The 20,244-nt window shown below is 41.0% G+C and overlaps 1 protein-coding gene across 3 annotated transcripts in view; it reads right to left on the reverse strand.

The window, feature by feature from the left end:
- CFAP61 (cilia and flagella associated protein 61) overlaps positions 1 to 20,244 on the reverse strand; it is a 332,916-nt gene that overhangs the window by 95,145 nt on the left and 217,527 nt on the right. For all 3 annotated transcript variants that reach the window (XM_066595763.1, XM_066595760.1, XM_066595761.1), the window contains exon 21: positions 5,324 to 5,498. In XM_066595763.1, the coding sequence (XP_066451860.1) occupies positions 5,324 to 5,498 (175 nt within the window). The remainder of the gene's footprint in view (positions 1 to 5,323; positions 5,499 to 20,244) is intronic.

The following is a 20,244-nucleotide window of genomic DNA, read 5'->3' on the forward strand; positions in this document are numbered from 1 at the left end:
GGGGCTGTTCACACAAGCTTTTTTTGCCCTGCGTCGGCCATTGAAATAAATGGGCAGTGGTTTCAGTGCTGCTCAAAACGAGGCACAACTTGGTACCACGTTTTTGGCAGTGCTAAACGCCCTAGCTACACTACCTGAGAGAGAGAAAAAAAAAGAAGAATACTCACCTTGCAGGTGTCGTTGGTGTCCGGGGGCCGTTCTCTGGAACTCAGTGCAGCCTGCTGGGCACCTGTTAAGCTGGCAGAGCATCTTGCTAGAGACAGGGATTGAAATTCTCCTCCTCCAACAAGAGCTTGCTCTGATTGGCTGAGTGACAGCCCACTCAGCCAATCACAGCTAGCGCTGGATCCTCCAATCACAGCCATTCATCCATGTGATCGGAGCAATCCATGAATTGCTGCGATTTGACAGCAAGGTCACGTGGGACAGCGGCAAAACTAGAAGCAGTCGGCAAAAGTAGAGGCAAAATTCTGCCCGGAAAAATCAGCGAAACTGGAAACCGGTGAAAGAAGAAGGCAATGAAAGTAGAGGTATGACTGTATTTTTTTGTGCCTTTTTCTGGCTGTTTTATGCCTGCTCTAGCTATTTGGATTTTCACCAGGGAAAGGGTGGGTTTAACGAGAGTACATTTTGCCAACACATTTAATATTTGCGACTTCAAAAATTCACTAACCTTCTGTGTAAGCTCATTTAAGTGTTGAGCTGGCGTAAATTTTCTGGGCTGATTTACCATGAGAGGAATATTAAAGTCAATTTCTGCTGTTTGTTTTTTCTGCTGTCAGCGCAAAAAGAAGCAAATATATCCAACATCATGTGACAGTTTAATAACTTTGTTGCATTTCGCCCTTACCCATGACAAAAATTATTTACATTATTCAGCTTATGATTAGAGATGAGCGAACACGTTCGGCCCCGCCCCTTTTTCGCCCGAACACCGAACTTTTCGAACACCTCGGTGTTCGGGCGAAAAAGTTCGGGGGCCGCCGTGGCAGCGCGGGGGGGTGCGGCGGGGAGTGGGGGGGAGAGGGAGAGAGAGAGGGCTCCCCCCTGTTCCCCGCTACTGCCGCCCGCGCCGCCGCGCATCTCCCCGCCCCCCGGCGGCACCCGGACACTTACGCGCGAACACTGCAGTGTTCGCTAAAGCCGGTGTCCGGGTGCGGATGTGTCCGTAACGGACACGTTCGCTCATCTCTACTTATGATCAATTAGCCCACAATACTCTGCTACCACCAATCAGATGTCTCCCCTTTGTTTCTCTATATGCTCTATCACACAGAGTGAGGTTATTTTTTGTTTTTCTTTTGGGGGGGTGTTGGCATTTCACATTTTGCCTCAGATAGCAGAAAGGCTTGGGGCACCCCTCAGACTATGCAATGCTCCCTAAAAAAAGCTAATCAAATGAGTGCTGATCCCCTAAAAGGGGAAACATTATCTCCCTTGAATCACGTTGATGGCCTCTCATCAGAATACTACTGTGCATTGATGGGGGGAAACAGCCGAGAAACAGCTATATGTACATGCACTGACGTAACTATAGGGGATGTGGTTGCACCGAGGCCCAGGAACCGTAGGGGGGCCATGAGGCATCTCTTCTCCATATAGGGAGCCTAGTGCTATGAATAAAGCATTATAGTTGGGGGCCCTGCTACAGGTTTTGTATTGGGACCCAGGAGCTTCAAGTTACACTTCTGTTACAGCTTCTTGTTATTCTCGTTTGGTTTATGACTCTAGTCAAATTGCAGGGCCAATTAAAAGGTTGGATGTTGACTCATAGGGCAGCTACTTTCCAACATGTGGCGCAACAGAGGATTCTATCACTCATTTTTTAGAGAGAGAGAGAGGGGAGGAAATCCAAGAGAGATTGATGTTGGATATCCAGTGAGGACTAAGTCTGTTAGTCATAAGCTAAGTCAAGCCATAAGTTAAACTGCAAATACATGACATTGTGCCAAAAGAAAAATGATCAATACGATTTCATAAAAAGAGATTAACTTGTATTGTTTAAAAAAAGATAGCTGTTTGTATTGGGTCTTCGGAGAGATACTGTAGGTCATGCACTCCACTAGAGCTAAAAGAGGCTTTCTTTCATATCCAGTGTTGTATAGATTTAGAGAGGTGATGACCATCAAACTATTATTTGACAAGAAGCAAAGAAATATCCCAACAACAAAAAGGTTAAAGGGATTAAAAAAGAAAATGTAAACAGTCCTGGTGGTGTTTGTTGCTTATGTGGGTCACCAAATCTTTTCTGTTGCACGAACCTGCTCGACAGATGGTGAACTGCCCCATTTTTTAGCATTATTTTAATAGTACTTTACAGTATGTATATGCAGTAAGCTATCTCCTAATATGATTCCTCTATATTGTTGTACATCAACATACTGAACAAGTTATGGCCAACACCATTTTTAGGTAGATATTGGAGTTTAGTATCTTGAACTCATCCTACTTTGAGTAAACACTGGTAGTTATTCTGCAAAGACTCTACTTAGTGTGCAGCTTTTAAATTATCATAGGGAGCATACAAGTAAGTTATCACCACAATGACCACGCTTATCAATCAGGACCCTCAATGGAAAAAAAACATTAACCTGAATTCCTGAGTATGGCATTTGGAAATGGATTTTCTAAACCAAGTTAGGTAAAGGTAAAATCCCCTGGTGCAAGCTCTCAGTCATAACTGAGTCCTAGTGGGACGTCACATCGTGATGTTTTCTTAAAAGAGTAGACGTGACAGCATAGGCGGTGCAGTAAAATCTTTTTTATTCCTCCCAGATGACAAAAATTACACACAGCGTTTCGACTATAGGTAGTCTTTGTCAAGTGTGCTCTTTTTGGTGTACTATTTTGAGCTTTGTTGTGGATCAAGCTCATTTTCTGTGGCTTTGCATATTACCTGCCCAGCTGTATCCAGCTTCAAGGATTGTGCTGCTTACACTTCTATTTTTCTATATTGTGACGTTTTCTTGGCAGACTGTTTTTGTGCAGTGGTTTGCCATTGCCTTCCCCAGTAATCGTTTTACCAATTTCGGGAGAGTGGAAGGCAACCTTCAGCCGGCTACCTAAACCACATGGTGATTGAACCCACAACCTTCAGATCATGAGTGAGAGCTTAGAACTGCATTTCTGCTGCCTTAACACTTCGCCACACTAGGGCCTTTTTCTAAACCAAACAACCCCTGTAAAGCGGACCTGTCAGCACTTTTTACTAATGCAAACCAAGTTTTTAGATATATCCTTTCAATGACATTCATTCTTACCTGCAACTGTGGTGGTAAAATATTTGCGCTGACCCTATTTTCTTGATTTTTGGAATGCTAAGTGTCACTTTGTGATCCATTAACTATATAATACATTTAACATGTTAGAGTACACTCGGTGTGTGATTTGTCATGTCTTAAAGGGTTGTTTTCAATAATTATACAACCTGCTTTGTATCTATTGACTATATATGACTATATGTGTATTTGTTTGTCTGGGTATTTTAATGATATCCAAAAAGTTTATTGTTTAATGGGATTATTATTGCAGTGACAAGGTTTAGGCAAGTGGTCTCAGGCATTCCTGGGATGTCAGTGACCACTACAGCCCAATGGTGTACTAAGGCAACTTGTAAGGAAGATTGTTGTCAGGCAGCCGTTTTAGATAGCCTTGAGAAGACCTTAGACAATGCTGTTTTTTTAGTAGTCTTGAAGTCAAAAATAAATGTTGAATTATTCTCCTTATGATGTAATATTGTACATTTGTTTTTCCCTTCCAGACATTGTGAAGACATATACATTTTAGGAGTGCAAGAAAATCTTCTGTGGCTTTGTTTTATGGGTTTTTTTCATTTGGGTGAGAATGTAACACATTTTCTGCTTATTTGTACGTGTAAAAAGATAAAGATATTGGCTATTCATAAATATGTGCTAAATAATTTGCATTTTTTTTATTTTTATGATATTTATTTTTCCTGTATTTCAGAGCCTAAACATACTTTTTGTTGTGTGTGAAAATACACATTGAAGCGGTCTATCTCTGTTGCTTGTGAATGTAGCATTACATTTCTGTTTTGTTATTTCGCAGTATTAGCACCAGTGATGTGATGTTGCATTCCACATTTGTAGATAATGTGCCTCCAGCTCATAGAAGAATCCATCTGATTTATAGTAACCCTTTCCAATCCAGTGTCAGACCTTACCTGACATTCAGATTTAGCTGCATAGCTCTGAAGTCGGGCGAGATCCGACATGTTTCTAACACTATGCAGGACAGTTCTCCGATATCTGATCTGATCTCTCTTCCATAATATAATATACAAAAGCAGAACAGCCTCCAACATGGGAGCTATGTACTGCATACGCTATATAATTCTAATTGACATAAGATTCTATTCATTTCTAATTTCTCTAATTCTATATATCTATCTCTCTCTATCTCACATCCCTCTATCTCTCTATTTAATATCTCATATCTATCTATCTCTCATATCTATCTATGTAATATCTTTCTAGATATGAAATAAGATAGAAATAAGAGTTGGGAAGTGTGACGGTGACAGGGAAATTGGATTAGAAAGGCTTAATAAAGGTGCTTATAAAATAAAAGTAGTAAGCCCATACCATTTGACAAATTGGGCTGCCTGGGTGAAAAGCAGGAATTCTATGTTACTGGTATATATGGCCTAGATAGACCACTTATGGTCAAAGTATAAGGCATCTTGCACTTCAAGCATAAAATTAGAAAGAGCTTTAATCATTTAGAAGGCATAAAAGGCTGAAAAACTTAATTAAGCAGGTGACAAAAAGACCAACTTGAAGGCAATTTTAGGTAAACAATGAACCCGAAATGACTGTTTGTCCCTTATTAGTGTAAATGACTCGAAGCCAAAAAAGACATTATAAAAATGATTTTAAATACTTTGGAAATGATTTTTAAATTAGGCATCTTTTCCCTCGCAGAGCTTTTTAGAGTTCATAATGATACATATTTTTTCACATAATTGCTAAGCACACTTGTTAATCAAATTATTCTTTAATTAGTTAGTTAATGAGTTTAGCCATACATTGCTTTCAGAACTTTCAATTCTTGTTGTGTAGTAATTATATATAATTAAACAGCATCAGGCCTGCCTTTCCTTTTAGTACATATGCAGATTACTTCCCCCTTTAAAATATCAGCCTGCTTTGAATAAAATAAAAAAAAAAACATGGCACGACAAATTAAACATTTTGTTGCAATTAATCAGATGCTAATTATACGCTGAAGATGCAAAAAAGAATGGTATTCACTGGAAAAGCAGCGAAGTGGAAAAATATAATAGACTCCAGTTCTTTCTTACCTTTTTGGTTTACTACCTTGTCTTTCATCCAGTTCATTGCTGTTAAGCAGTCCTCAGCGTCGTGTAGAGTAAAGAAATTGGAAGGAATTTTCACTGTATACATCTCTGTGGAGCAGTCTGGGATATCCTGGTTAGTTAAAAACTTGCTAATGTCAACTCCACTGGGGCAAGGGACCTATACGTGTGTATGAAAAAGAAAAAAATGTTTAGTACCGTGTTAGTTAGTAGAGCAAAATCGGATTGTTCTCAGTAAGAGGAACCAAGTAATCTGGATATGATACCTTCTAATGGCTAACAAAAATACATGATGTTACAGCGAGCTTTCAAACCTACTCAGGGTTCTTCCTCAGGCTTATTTAAGCTTAACCCTTTCCAATCCACTGTCTGACCTCTGAAGACATTATCATTATGATTTAAGGCTGTACAGCTCAGATGTTGGAAGATGTCCATCGGGGTTCTCTTACTGTTTATTGCCAGCCTCTCTGCTGTCAAAGCCTATCCAATGTGTCCCCTGATGCAGTACTGGCTTTAGCCAGCAGATAGCGCCATTGTATAATGGCAGAAAACCCCCCTAGGAAAACCAGGATACAAATTGGATTGGAAAGGGTTAATGACATTTTCAAACCTAGTTAGGGCTCTTTTACATGGGCGCAGCGATTTCACTGCCCAACGATGATTTTGTTTCGGGCTCAAAATTAGTGTATTCTTATGTATTTCCATCTGCTGAATTCAAAAATCACCATAAAAATGACTAATTGGCTCTTGCTTTGGACATACAGTGACATGTCATTTTTTAGAGTTTACATTTTTTTTTTGTGGGAATTTTTTTTGGGGGGACGGACTTGCCACACCTCTCAACTGGCATAACACAACGTTCTCCATATGTTTGTAGGTTATAGACATAATACATGTTGCTATGAGTTTCACATTGTTTCTGTTTTTCTTTTTTTCAGACTTTTTGGTTTTGGAATGATTTTGAAGTATAAAATTTACTATATCAAAATGCCATGAAAATATGTAAATTTAGTGAATAATTTTTGTTACATTTCTGGTGAAATAACATTTTCGTCATAGTAACGCAATCTGACGCCTCTTATAAAGACTGCCTATCACTGTTATTTTGGTATGAAGGTAGGGGACCAGGATAAGTTGCAATTCTTGTTATATTAGGATAGTCAGGATTGTCAATGAAGAAAACAGAAACAGTTCAATACCCGAATCTTCCATTTGCTATTTGACCTATTCCATATTCAGACAGTTTACCAGTTCCTACTCCACCCCAACATTATGAGCTTAAAGTAGAAAACGAAGAAAGTGTGGAAAAAGAAGAACCCAACAAGCCTTCCACATCCCATGAGCCTGACTTTGAATGTAAAAGATAATACACCGCACAGATTGAGTGAAGTGGAATTGAGTGATCTCATTTGAGACCTTAACTTGTCAAAGGAGAAGGCGGAACTTCTAGGATCAATACTACAGCAATGGAATCTTCTCCAACGTGATGTCAGGGTCTCACAGTACAGAGAACATCAGAGGGATCTGCTTCTTTTTTTGAGAAGAAAAACAATCTGGTTGTTTGCTGCGATGTTAACAGCTTGATAAAATGTTTGAATTTGAACTATGATCCAACTGAATGGAGGCTATTCGTAGACTCCTCCAAGCTTAGATTGAAAGCTGTATTACTTCACAACAGCAACCGTCTTCCTTCTATTCCTGTTGGTCATGCAGTTCACATGAAGACTTATGCAAACATGACAGCCCTCCTCGACTCAATGAAATATGCCGAACACAAGTGGAAAATCTGTGGCGATCTAAAAGTCTTCTCTGTACTCTTAGGAATGCAACTGGGGTACACTAAGTACTATTGCTTTTTATGTATGTGGGACAGTAGGTAGGACATGCATTTAAGTACTTAAGTGACAAATTTTCCTAGATTATGATGCAAAGGCTAAGGAAGGTATTTTTGTTGGGCCACAAATTCGGCAACTTGTAAAGGATCCTGGGTTTGACCAAGTTTTGGAGGGAAAAGAAAGGGAAGCTTGGCAAGCCCTAAAGGGAGTTATTCATGGATTTTTAGGCAGCAAAAGAGATGATAACTACACTCAGTTGGTGATCGTACTTCTGGAAAAATACCATCAACTCAGATGCAATATGTCCCTTGAGATCCATTTTCTTCACTCCCACCTAGACCTTTTCCCTCCTAGTTATGGAGCTGTCAGTGATGAACATGGAGAAAGATTCCACCAGGATATCTCTGTAATGGAACAAAGATATCAGGGACATTGGAATGCTTGCGGATTATTGCTGGTCTGTGTGTAGGGATGCTCCGGAATTCACAAGAGGCAAGCCAAAAGAAAACACTCTCATGAAGTCACCACATGATTCTCTTCACACTGAACCACCAGCCAGGAATTCTCCCATCAATTTAGAACTCTTAGAATGTAACTGTCATTTAAAAATTTTTCAAATGCACGTTCAATGTTGTTAGCATGTGTAATTAAAATGTATCATTTTCTCTTAATCCGTTAACATACTTCTACCTATTGTATATCACAGTAAGTAGCACTAATAAAAATGTGTCTTTGTAATATTTGTTTTTCTCACCCCAAAATTAGTAAGATTTGACTCATGAAGTTAAGGAAACATTTCAAAATATTTTTTTTGTTGGCATTGTTTTCGGTCGGCCATGTCACAGCCACAGTGCAACCGAAAATCGAGTGAACGGGCGCATAAATCTGCTGTTTGTGAGTCCGTTCAGACGGCCTGGGTCCGGCGCTTATACGCCGAGCCTGAAATGCCGTCGGGCAGGGACAGACAGTTTAGCTCTGATAAACTGCCTCCCCCTTTCCAACCCCTTGCTGGCTCTCGGCAAGGGGAGGGGGCAACATGGGGTGGCAGCTAGTGTGCTAAGCTCCGGCCCCCTACCATTGCTGGCAGCCGACAAGAGGTGGAGAGGAGTAAGGAAGAGGGTGGGAGTTTAGCAAACACGCTGCTAAACTCCCTCTCAACCCCCTTCTCTGGCAGCTACCATAGGCTCTTATAGGAGTCTATGGGAGCTGCTGCGTATTCCGGCAAGAAGATAGTTCCTGAACTATCTTTCCTGGCCTGGCGTAAAAGCGCCTGGCTGAAATGCGCACCGTATGGGCTATCTTTGCCGGCCAGGTGCTTTACGCCACAGAAATACACCTATCTGAACTGATGCATTGTAAACCAATGCATCAGATGGGCAGCGTATATTGGCCGGCCATGAAAGTGCGGCCGATATACGCTTGTGTGAATTAAGCCTTAGGGTTCTTCCTCAGGCTTAATTAAGCCTGAGGAAGAACCCTAAGTAGGTTCAAAAGCTTGCTATAACATCATGTCTTTTTGTTAGCCATTAAAAGGTATCATATTTACAAGATTACTTGTTTTTTTTTCTTACCAAGAAGAATCAAATTTTATAAAAATAAATAAATGACATAACTGTGGAAGGTTTATTTTACTTCCAAAAATTTGTTTCAAGCAAACCTAATAACAAGCAATATACTTACGTAAAATAAAAGTGCAGTAAAGCCCCATTTACACGTAAGAGTTATCACTCAAAATTCATTCAAACAATGGCTTTTGAGCCATAATCGTTGCATGTAAATGTTTTCATCTTTCATTCTTTGGCTGAATGATTTTTAGGTGAGCATAAAATCCACTGTTCACACGGAGAGAGATAGCAGGCACTGCACGCTGTGTTCTCCATGGGAGCAGCCGATCACATTGTATTTAGCTGACAGCTAGGGGCAGCCCATGCAAAGACAATGTAGCTGAGTGCAAAGTCCAAACCACATGTTGGGATTTGCAAACATCTGCTGGAGGCTCATTTACCTGCAAATGAAGCTCATAAAGTGCTAATGGGAATTAGTGCCCATTAGTACTTTATGCAAAATGATTGCTAGAACTGTCAATCTTTTGAAAGATTGTTTTTGCTTGTAAATGAGCTTTAAAACTATATGCGTTTTACAGCTGTTTCTTTTATGCAAATTTGGCCTAGGTGACCCTACTAGTGCACACCAGCACAGGTGAATACATCCTCAGGTTATCAATTAGTGATTGGAGTTCAACAAAGCAGTCAAATTTGCTAGATAATTTTGATCCACTTTATACTGATATTCCTTCCAGAGATGCAGAATTTAAAGGGTTTTTCCTATCTTAACCCTTTCCAATCCACTGTCTGACGTTTTCAGACAGTCTGATTGAAGGCTGCACAGCTCCGATGTCGGTAGACGTCCGGCAGGGTATTCTTACTGTAGATTACTGGCCGCTTTGTTGTCTGGGGCCTCTTCGGCATGTCCCATACCACAGTACTGGCTGTAGCCAGCAGACTGTGCCATTGTATAATGGCAGAAAGAGAAAAACCCCTAGGAAACCCAGAATCAAAAATTGGATTGCAAAGGGTTAATAATCTCACCTATTTTATTGCTACTATATTCTGCTGCAGATTTCCCGTGTGCCAACCCAAAAAGAAAATCTACAGCATTTTCATCTTAGGGGGATGTATCCTCAAAAGTAAAATGACGATTTTGTTCTCTTTACTATTATTCTTCCTGCTATACTTGAATATTGTTCTCTTACGGCATTTCTTACAATAAACCATTGACTTCCCTACAAAATGATGTATGGTATGACGAATCCTTGTGCACTCTGTCCATGTCCGTATTATGTGCCGCAGTATGGTGCCTCTGTTTTGTCTCCTAGGAGTAACGTTTCTACGTGAGAATACCTTCATAATAGATTGTGCAATGCAGCGTCTCGAGGCACACATAGGTAGAGTGTACAAGGTGCTCTTTTCCTTTTGGAGGGGACCTGTAATAGCCCACATACGTGAGCAGTTTTCGTGTGGCACAACACAACTTTTCATAGCTCTGGGCCGATTAAGAGACAGACCCTTTTTTTTGGTTCTCTTCGCCACTTTCAAAAAATCATAAATCTTATTTTTCTGTCAACCCAGCTGTCTGAGGGACCAGTGGTATTTTTCAATAGTACTGTTTAACCCGTAATGGCGGGCCCATTTTATGCCCTAATAACCAACCACTTTTTCTACATTGTTGCATTCCCAAGAGCCATAACTATTTCATTTTTCCATCAGCATAGCCTTATGAGGGATTGTTTGCAGGAGAAGTTGTATTTTTTTTAAAAAGGCATAATTTTGGGGTGCATTTAATGTATTGCATTACTTCATTTTTTTACATTGGGATTTGGAAAAAAGAAAGAAATTCCACCCTTGTTTTTTAGATTACATTTTTAAGGAGTTCAGCTTGCTGAATAATTTTTTTACAAAAATAAAATGTATTTTTTTTTTCTTTTTTAACTTATTTTTACTTTTTCTTTTAGCATCCACGGGGCAATTGAACTTCTGAGTGTTTGATTAATTATATAATATACTGCAATACTTCAGTATTGCAGTACATGGTATTTGTTAGGGCATGCTATTTGGATGGGCAACAGGCTGATCCTAATAGGCAAAAATGCATGCCATTCCTGGGGGCTTTCAGAAGACCCTGGGCTGCCATGACAAATGAACAGCACCTCACTGATCAGGGCATTTAAAGCAGGTGTCAGAATTGACAGGCAGTTGTTGCGAGCGGGTGTCAGCTGTCAAAGACATGTATGTTATTTTGGATGAAGGTGTTAAAGATCCAAAGTGCATCTGTGTGCATGACCCCTCCATAATGGCTTAAAGTACATTTTATGGGCTGAAAAATTGCTCAAACAAGTGATAGTTGTCCCATGTAAATGTGGGACCTGACAGGAAACTGAGCAAGAAATTGCTCATTAGTTGCTAGTCACTTCATTTCAGCTCACTGAAACAAAGCAAGGAGTGAACGACTTCTTACTTAGTATAAACAGGCAGTTGTTCTATGAAGGACTGTCTGTTCACAGTGAATGGAGGTTGCCAGCTGGAAGAGATCTCAGGAGCGCTCCGCCTCCAATCACTAAATGACCATAGCATTTTTTCTTTTCACGTTCCCTGGTAGTGAAGATATCTACTTGACAAGTGTATTATGCTGGTTTCACATCTGTGTTGGAACCTCTGGTTGAAGATCGGCTCAAAATACCAAAAGAAAGAGCGCTGCGTGTAGCACTTTTTCTTTTGTACAAAAGGCGGGCATTTGAGCGGAAACCGAATGGACCCCATAATAATCAATCAATGGGGTTCATTCGGCACTGTTCGGTTCCCTCCTGAGATGGAGCCATTCGGTAGTTGGGATTTCCCTTTCCTGCTCCCTGAACAAAATAGGAAAGTGGAACCCCGGGCTCAGGTGTGAAACCACCCTTAACCCTTTGCAATCCAATTTTGGATTCAGGGTTTCCTAGGAGGCTTTCTCTTTCTTCCATTACACAATGTCGGCATCTGCTGGCTAGAGCCAGTACTTTGGTATGGTACATGCTGGAGAGGCCCCCGACAACAGCGCGTCTAGTAATATACAGTAAGAATACCCTGCCGGACGTCTTCTAACATCAGAGCTGTACAGCCTTCAATCAGAAGGTCTTCAGACGTCAGACAGTGGATTGGAAAGGGTTAATTCCAGTTTTTCTAAACACAAATAATAAAAAACTATTTTTGTTGGAACACTAAACTTAGAAAACTGTCATTCTAAAACATATGCAAATGAAAAACAAAAATATCTATGTGAGATCAATAACAAATCAAGCACTTGTAAAGGGAACATGGGGAGATGGAAAACAGAATGCAAATGGTATTACTAGCGCATAGTGGCTATATTACTGCTTGCTCTAGTAACTGTTGAGTTTTCTAATGTGCAATATGCGGATACAAGGCTTGCATTTATAGCTATGCATTAAGTCAACTTAGGAGCTACATGACAAAAGCCGAGGCAAAAACAACAATCCTGAGATACGTTCATAGCTGTGTGACCGCACATGTTGTTATGCTATTATTTATGTTATATTATGTGATAAACATGCTTGCCCTTCCTTCCTTACAATAGTCCAGATGTCTGTAGGCAGTAAAAGCCTGTAAACAAACATAATGGGTCAATAAGCTTGATATCTGCTATCAAAAACATTGTTTAAGCAACTTTGGTTGCTAGCAAACCATATCAGTGTTTATTCAATCTGCCTCGCCAGGTATACCTGCAATCTTTTGCTTTTTCATTTATAGAATGTGTTTTTTTCCTGGTGCTGATGCATTTCGTTTGCTGTTCCAAACGTCAAGCTTCACCAAGGCTAATGGACAACTAACCCAGAGTGATAAAGGCCTTTCAAAATACGTATTTTCCGAATATTGTATTTCTGTAATAATAATAGTTTTTTTGTTTTTTTTTATCTTAAAAAGGCATGGATTGCTTAGGAGACAGAAAGAAACTATGTCCACTAACGAATATAACATGGACTACACCTAATATAGATTGATTCTCTAATGGACTAAAAACATTTAAAGATGTCTGTATTATACAATCTCTTCTTATTGGAAGCATTGGGCAAAGTTACATTAATTACAGTATACTTTGCAGATGGGACCCTCAGCAATCAGCTGCAGTTGTGGGGAAATTTGGCAACAAATTTTGAGTTCACTTTCAGTGCAACGACAGGAAGAAAGAATGTATTACACGCCCCCTGCACACGAGCGGAAATTCTGCAGGCAGCCTAAGGCATGGACATGCTAGTTTCTCCTCAATGAGATGCTCCTTATGCCACTCTTATTTCTGTTTATTTATTAGATGATGGTACTGAACAGAGATTCGACCTCTATTAAAGTGGTTTTAAGATTCAAATATCAATTTTTTTTAAGTGTGCCAAATCAGTTTGCTAATTGTAGCGGTTCAGGCACTAGGGTGGAGCCTCAGATGTAGCAACCGCAAGTTTGGAGAATAGTCAGATGGAAAGCCAGGAGTCAGTAACGGGAAGTCTTGGGATGCAGTACAATGGATGAGGCAGGTAACATACTTAGGAGAGAAGCCAGAAATCGGTAACATAAAGTCTTGGTATGCAGTACGATGGATGAGGCGGGTAACATAGTCAGGATGGAAATAAACCAAAGATTAAAACAGCGCTCTGTAGTGTGTGATAAATCAGCAGGTAAGAAAAAGAGTCAACTCACCTGATGCTGAGTGGAGCACACCTTATAATGAAAGGGTTCCAATAGCACCTTATATCCGAGCAGGCCTTTAATCATAATCCCCATCCGCAATCCAGCCGATCACTGGAGAGCAGGCTAATATCCAACAAGAATCCTCAGAAAGAGAAGTCTTCACTTTTTTCATGTTCTTATGGTTTGTGCTATAGTCAGGATGGAAGCTGGAAGTTGGTACGGGAAGTCTCGGTATGCAGTAGAATGGATGAGATTGGTAATGTAGTCAGGAGGGAAGCCAGAAGTAAGTAATGGGTAATCACGGTATGCAAGAGAGGAGCAGGTATAGGAGATGATGCAATATAGTACACTAATCTCGCAAAGAAGGAGGGATCAGGGCCAGATTTATGTAGTAAGCCTAATCAGGGACAGAGTGGAGCCAGAACAGAGACCGGATAGCGGGATCTAGGAACAAGGCTAAGTTATGCAGGGAAACTGTCCAAAAGCTGAAAAGCTTAACAGGGAGAGCTGCCACCAGGAGTATGGGAGGTTCCAGGTTCAATTCCTCCCTTGAGGATGGCCTCTGGACATCCTAGGGCTTGGTTTGTCGGGATGCCTCTTGTGAAACCCCCTGTGAGCCTTGCAGCATGGATATTTTCCTCTGGCTCCCAAAAGTTTCCCTCTGGCCCGTATCCCTGCCACTGCACCAGGTATTAAAGTCTTACCCGATGTCTTCGGAAGTCCAAGATTTTTTAAAAATTCGTCATGCCCCTGAACCTTCACAGGAGGGGAGGAGGTTGCTCACTCCCCATGAAGGTGTTCTTCTGGAATGGCTTTAGTAAGGACACATGGAAGACCGAGTGGATCTTTAGGCTTCCCGAGAGCTTCAAGCCAACCTTTGCTGCAGTTGGAAAAGCTTTGATGAATCTTTGCCCAAGCTTGGGAAAGGGGACATGGGCCTTAAGATTCTTCGTGGACAACTACACCTTTTCTCCAACCCGGAAGGAAGGAGCCACTTGACGGTGTTGGGCTGCCGCTCTTGAAAATGCATCCTGAGCTTCCTGTAAGGCCACCTTCAATTCCTTTTGAATATCAACAACAGGGTGCATCCCGTAGTTGGCACAGAATGGACTCTGGTTGGTAGAACTATATTGGACATTGTTATACATGAATTCTGCTGTTGATAGATACTCCACCCAGTTATCCTGGAGGTGAGAGATAAAACATTGGAAATATTGTTCCAAAATCTGATTCGTTTTCTCGGTCTGACCATTAGCCTGGGGGTGGCAAGCAGAAGACAGGTTTATAATAATGCCCAGAGTAATGCAAAAATTCCTCTAGAACTTAGATTGGAATTTAACTGCCTTGTCTTAAACTATGTCATCTGGTATTCCATGCAGTCTAAAAACCTCCCGAATCATCAAACTTCACGGTGTGCTTGGTGGTGGGAATCTTTTCTATGCGGACTAAGTGAGCCATCGTAAGTTGGTCTACAACAACCAAGATAGTAGTCATTCCTTTTGAGGGGGGTCAGGTCCACTATAAAGTCCATCGATATAGATCCCCATTGCCTGGATGGGTTTGTCAGAGGTTGTAGGAAACCCAGAGGGCGAGTGACTGCTGCCTCTCATCTGATTGGTCCCACTGAGCCAATCAGAGGCAGCAGTCACATACCCATTCATAAATTCATGAATGGGTGTGTGAGTGGAATCTGCCTCTGATTGGTCAGGCTGTGACCAATTAGAGGCAGCTCATTCAGCAGGCGGGGATTTTAAATCCCCGGCTGCTGAATACTACTCACAGCTGTTCAGAGCAGTTCAAGAGGACTGCCGCTGGCCGCGCTGAACTCCGTCTGCCGGGACCAGGTGAGTATATATATATATTTTTTTTTTTTACACATTTCTGGATGAATTGCAGGGTAGGGCTTATATATTTAACCCCTTCCCGACAATTCATCCCGCGATCGCCGGCAGCCCATTGCTTTTAATGGAGCCGGCTGTATTGCTGGCTCCATTGAATTCAATGGGCTAACATGGTTCTGCCGGGACAAGGTGAGTATATATATATTATTTTTTTTTACACATTTCTGGATGAATTGCAGGGAAGGGCTTATATATTTTATTGCCAGCTCCATTGAATTCAATAGTCAGTGCTCGCTTAATCGAGACGAGTACCGAGTGGTGCTCGTCTCGAGTAACGAGCATCTCGAGCACCCTAATACTCGAACGAGCATCAAGCTCAGACGAGTATGCTCGCTCATCTCTAGTTATAACCAACATTCATCAACAGTCACCAGTAGTTTCAAGAAATTAGCAATGGATTCCTCAAAATGATTCAAAATTAACTTGGAAGTGCTCATTTGTGTGCACCTCTGGTCAGCATTCAAACATTTTTGCTCCCACTTGGCTAATAGCTTGCATATATCCAACTGTTCATGACTTATACTCCAAGCATATTTCTTGGCTATCCGCTGTATCTTAGCTATTGATTTCAGTGAGATTCACTTATCCTCCAAAACCATGTCATGAACAAATTCAACAATTTCAGGTGTTGACACTGTGATGGCTCTTCCAGATCTTTCAGCATCTTGGGTGGAAAAATCACCCCACTGATAATTGGGACACCATTTCTTCACAGTTTAATATGACAGGCACTGGTCACCCAATGTTTCCATCATGCACTCATGAATGTTTAATTTTACGTGAAAAGGAATCTCATAATGCCTCACAATTTAATGCTGGAGGATTCCATATTTTTCTCTGCCATGCTTCCTTTAGTGATATGAATAAAAATAAAGATTTGTGCAATTATCCTGAAAATTGGCAGTAAGTCGATAAAGGCACATACTTTATAGCACAGGTATCAAACATGAGACCCACCACCTCATTTTATGTGGCATCACACTAAAAAGGAATTGTATTCACCCCATCCGCAGCTCCAAATTGCTGACCTCTCACTTCCCCACCCACTCCCTGTATGCAGCACAGACGCCAAGGTAGATATCAGCAGTCAAAGACTCAAAAGGGGCTGCCGCAGGAATGCAGCTACACCCTGGGTGAGTGCAAAGCCTGTAGGGATGCTGCCCAGCCAGAGGCCAGTATTATTAGTGGAAATACTATGGGGGTCACTATTACTACTGGTGTCAATATAGGGGACGCTATTACTACTAGGGCCACTATGGGGGTCATTATTACTACTGAGGCCACTACTGGGATCACTGTTACTATTGGGATCACTCGGTGGATCCCCATTACTACTAGGGGACTATGACGGACACTATTACAACTGGGGCCACTATGGGGTGCACTCACTACTGTGGCTACTATTGGGGGATCACTTTTAGTAGTGCGGCCACTATGGGGGCACTTACTACTGTGGCCACTATCGGGGGATTACTATTACTACTGGGGCTACTATGGGGGTCACTATTACTACTGGGGCTACTGTAGGGTTCACTATTACTACTGTTTTCCTAAACAGAAATAATAAAAAACTATTTTTGGTGGAACAATAAATTTAGTAAATTGTAATTCTAATATGCAAATGAAAAACAATAAAAGTATCTATGCAAGATCAACTGTCATGCTGAATGGCTGTTGAAAATGTATGTGGTCTGGGTACTAACTGGGAAACTGAAACCTGTAGATCTCAAAAAGGTAATGTTTCTGTCAATTAGACAATTACCTTTCCCAACTAGTAACTTGTTCACCACCCAACTAAAGGGACAGCCATTTTGGATTTAATAGTAACCAACAGACATGACAGAATAACAAATGTGCAGGCTGAGGGACACCTGCAAAATAGTGACCATAATGTATTAAATTCCCACTTATCTTTCAATATTGGGAGCAACAAAAATACTAAACTATAGGAAGGCAAAGTTCAAACAGTTAAGCCCCATTTACATGGGGTTACAAACGATGCCCGACACTCATCCCTGAGTGTACTCGCTCCTGTGCTGTTGCACAGGAGCAAGTATCGCTGGCTCGCAGCGGGGCTCCTGGAAGAAATTTCTCTCCTTGCCCTCGCCCACCCCTCTCCATTCACTTAACACAGCGGCCATTCAGTACTGAAGGCTGCTGTTTACACTGAACTATCATCGTTCAGCTCATCTTTCATCATCTAGGCTGTATAAACGATGAAAGATGAGCTGAAGAATGATCGTTCAGTGTAAACAGCAGCCGTTCAGTACTGAATGGCCGCTGTGTTAAGTGAATGTGGAGAGCGAGGAGGGGAATCTCCTCCAGGCGCCCTGCTGCGAGTCAGCGATATTCCAATGGCATACAGCCTTGGGTTCTAAGGGAACTAAATGATGTGACAGACAGACCATTGCTTCTTATATTTAAGGACTCTATTATGATGGGGTCTTTACCACTAGATTGACACACAGGAAATGTGGAGCCAATGTTCAAAAAGGGGTCAAAAGACGCACCTGGAAACTAAGTCGTCTAACTTCTATTGTGGGTAAAATGTTTGAGGGGTTTTAAGAGATGCTATCCTGGAGGACCTCGAGGAAAATAGCTGTAAAACTCCATATCAGCATATCAAGTTGGCGAGTTCCACACTGGACCTGGAAGAGTCAATGATCTTGTATAGCTTGATTTTTCCAAAGCATTTGATACTGTGTTGAATAAAAGGTTGGTATATAAAATGAGAATGCTTGGTCTGGGCGAGAATGTGGGTAAGCGGGTAAGTAACCGACTCAGTGATAGAAAGCAGAGGGTGGTTATTAATGGTAAATACTATAATTAGTTTAGCATTACTAGTGGGGTGCCGCAGGGGTATTGGGTCCTATTCTTTTTAATATATTTATTAATGGCCTTGTAGGAGGTTTGTGCAGTAAAATATCAATATTTGCAGAGCGGGTTCAAAGGCGGGCAACTAATTTAATAAATTGAGTGGCCCGACTACAAAACCCAGACAGCCTATCAAAATTGGGATCATTTAGTTTAGAAAAAAGATGGCTGAGGTGCGACTTAATAACTATGCATAGATATATCAGGGAACAATAGACAGATCTCTCCCCTCATCTAGTTATACCCAGGACTGTGACTGTAACAAGGGGGCGCCCTCTATGTCTAGAGGAAAGACGGTTTCTACACCGAAATAGAAGGAGGTTCTTTACTGTAAGGCCAGGCTCACACGACTGTATTGGGATTGCATATTACGCAGGGCTCTGTACGCCCGTGTGATACATGGAAGCTCACAAGCAATCACTTACATTTCGTTATGCAGATCCACTTTCATTAGCGTGTTGGAATTGTGTAATCTGCAAGCGCAAAATAAAACACAGCATGTTCTATTTTGCTGCCTACGTACGCAAGATAGAGCCCATTGTTCTCTATTATCTCGTATTTACCCACAGCCCATACGCAATTACGCCGTTGACTCCTGCTCTGTCTGTGATCTGTTAGTATGCCCAAGTCTTTTTCACATGTGCTGCTGCTTAACCCACTTTCTCTTTAATTCTTTGCGGTGGCCAGGTGACCAAAAAAGAATACGGTTTTGGCATTGTGTATTTTTTTATGGCATTTACTATGTGAGAAAAATAATGTGGTATTTGAATAGATTGGACTTTTACACTGATTTTTTATTGATTATATATTCACAAAAAAATGTAAAGTTTTTCTTTTACTTTTAATGTATATTTTTATTTTATATATAAATTTTATTTTAGATATACAGTACTTAGGCCTTATTCACCCAACTGCAATGTATGTCTGTGTGCTGTCTTGGTATTTCATGGACAGCACACAGACCCATTATAGCCTATGAGGCTGTTAATTTGGATACGTTTTCAAATGGACCAATGTCCTTGTGATAAAAATTGCTACATGTCCGATTTTGTTCCATATTACAGATGAGAATAGGACATGCAATGTCCACTGTCCTCGCAGATTGGACATCACACAGATGAGTGTTCTGTCCAATGCAATCTGTGCTCAAGATTCTTGGCACGCTTCGACCAAAGGGTCTCAATCTGGAATACAATCCGGTACCCTTCTTTTAATTTGTCTTTTTATGTTTTTTATGCGTACATTGTCCATTTATAATACCTTTTATATATTCATTTGTGTTTGCTTCTTTTTTTATTTCAGGTGGCCATTGATGAGACATCTGGGTGTAGCACATCTACCAAGCCCCCCACATCGTATACACATACAACTGTGGATTCTAAATAAGTACGGTTGATCTTGTCACTTTTTCCAATACCGCCGTATGTGATGTAAATAAATCAATAAAAATCTTTTTGGCAGAAAGGGCTGTATGGCACGTGTTTGATGATAATTTTTTGACCAATCACAAGCACTGGGGTATACTTTTTCTCTAAGCGCTTTTGTCTATACTGGCTGGCTGTTTTAGATGAATTTATATAATGTTAACATACATTGCAGGTTATGATTATTGCTCGTGCCACCATTTTCGCTGTCACATCATATTGTTATTTTTCTATGATAGTAATGAAAGGGTAACCTTTCATTTACTATTTTCTGATACTTGCTCTCTAGTAATCTAACCTCCTTAGAAGTGGCATACCATTGCCTTACTTTGGATATAGCAAAAACTAAAGATGTGGCTCATGCTGATACGGCGCCCATGCACGGCATGACAGTAGGTTGCCATGACATCCTTGATACATCTTCACTGAATTTGACGGCGTCTGTTCTGGTGCGCATGTGCGGGATTCCGCCGGCGATCGCAAGAAAGCATAGAACGAGCAATGCTCAGTGCCGAGGCTGTCTCGGTACACATGCGCGAGAATGCGAGAGGCATCGCGAGAAGGATACTACTGTGTCATATGTGGTATCGGGACACCGCTAATTACATTGGAGGAGGAGGTGATTATACGATGCTGCTG

The sequence above is a fragment of the Eleutherodactylus coqui genome, chromosome 3 (assembly GCF_035609145.1).
Source record: "Eleutherodactylus coqui strain aEleCoq1 chromosome 3, aEleCoq1.hap1, whole genome shotgun sequence".
Lineage (NCBI taxonomy): Eukaryota > Metazoa > Chordata > Amphibia > Anura > Eleutherodactylidae > Eleutherodactylus > Eleutherodactylus coqui.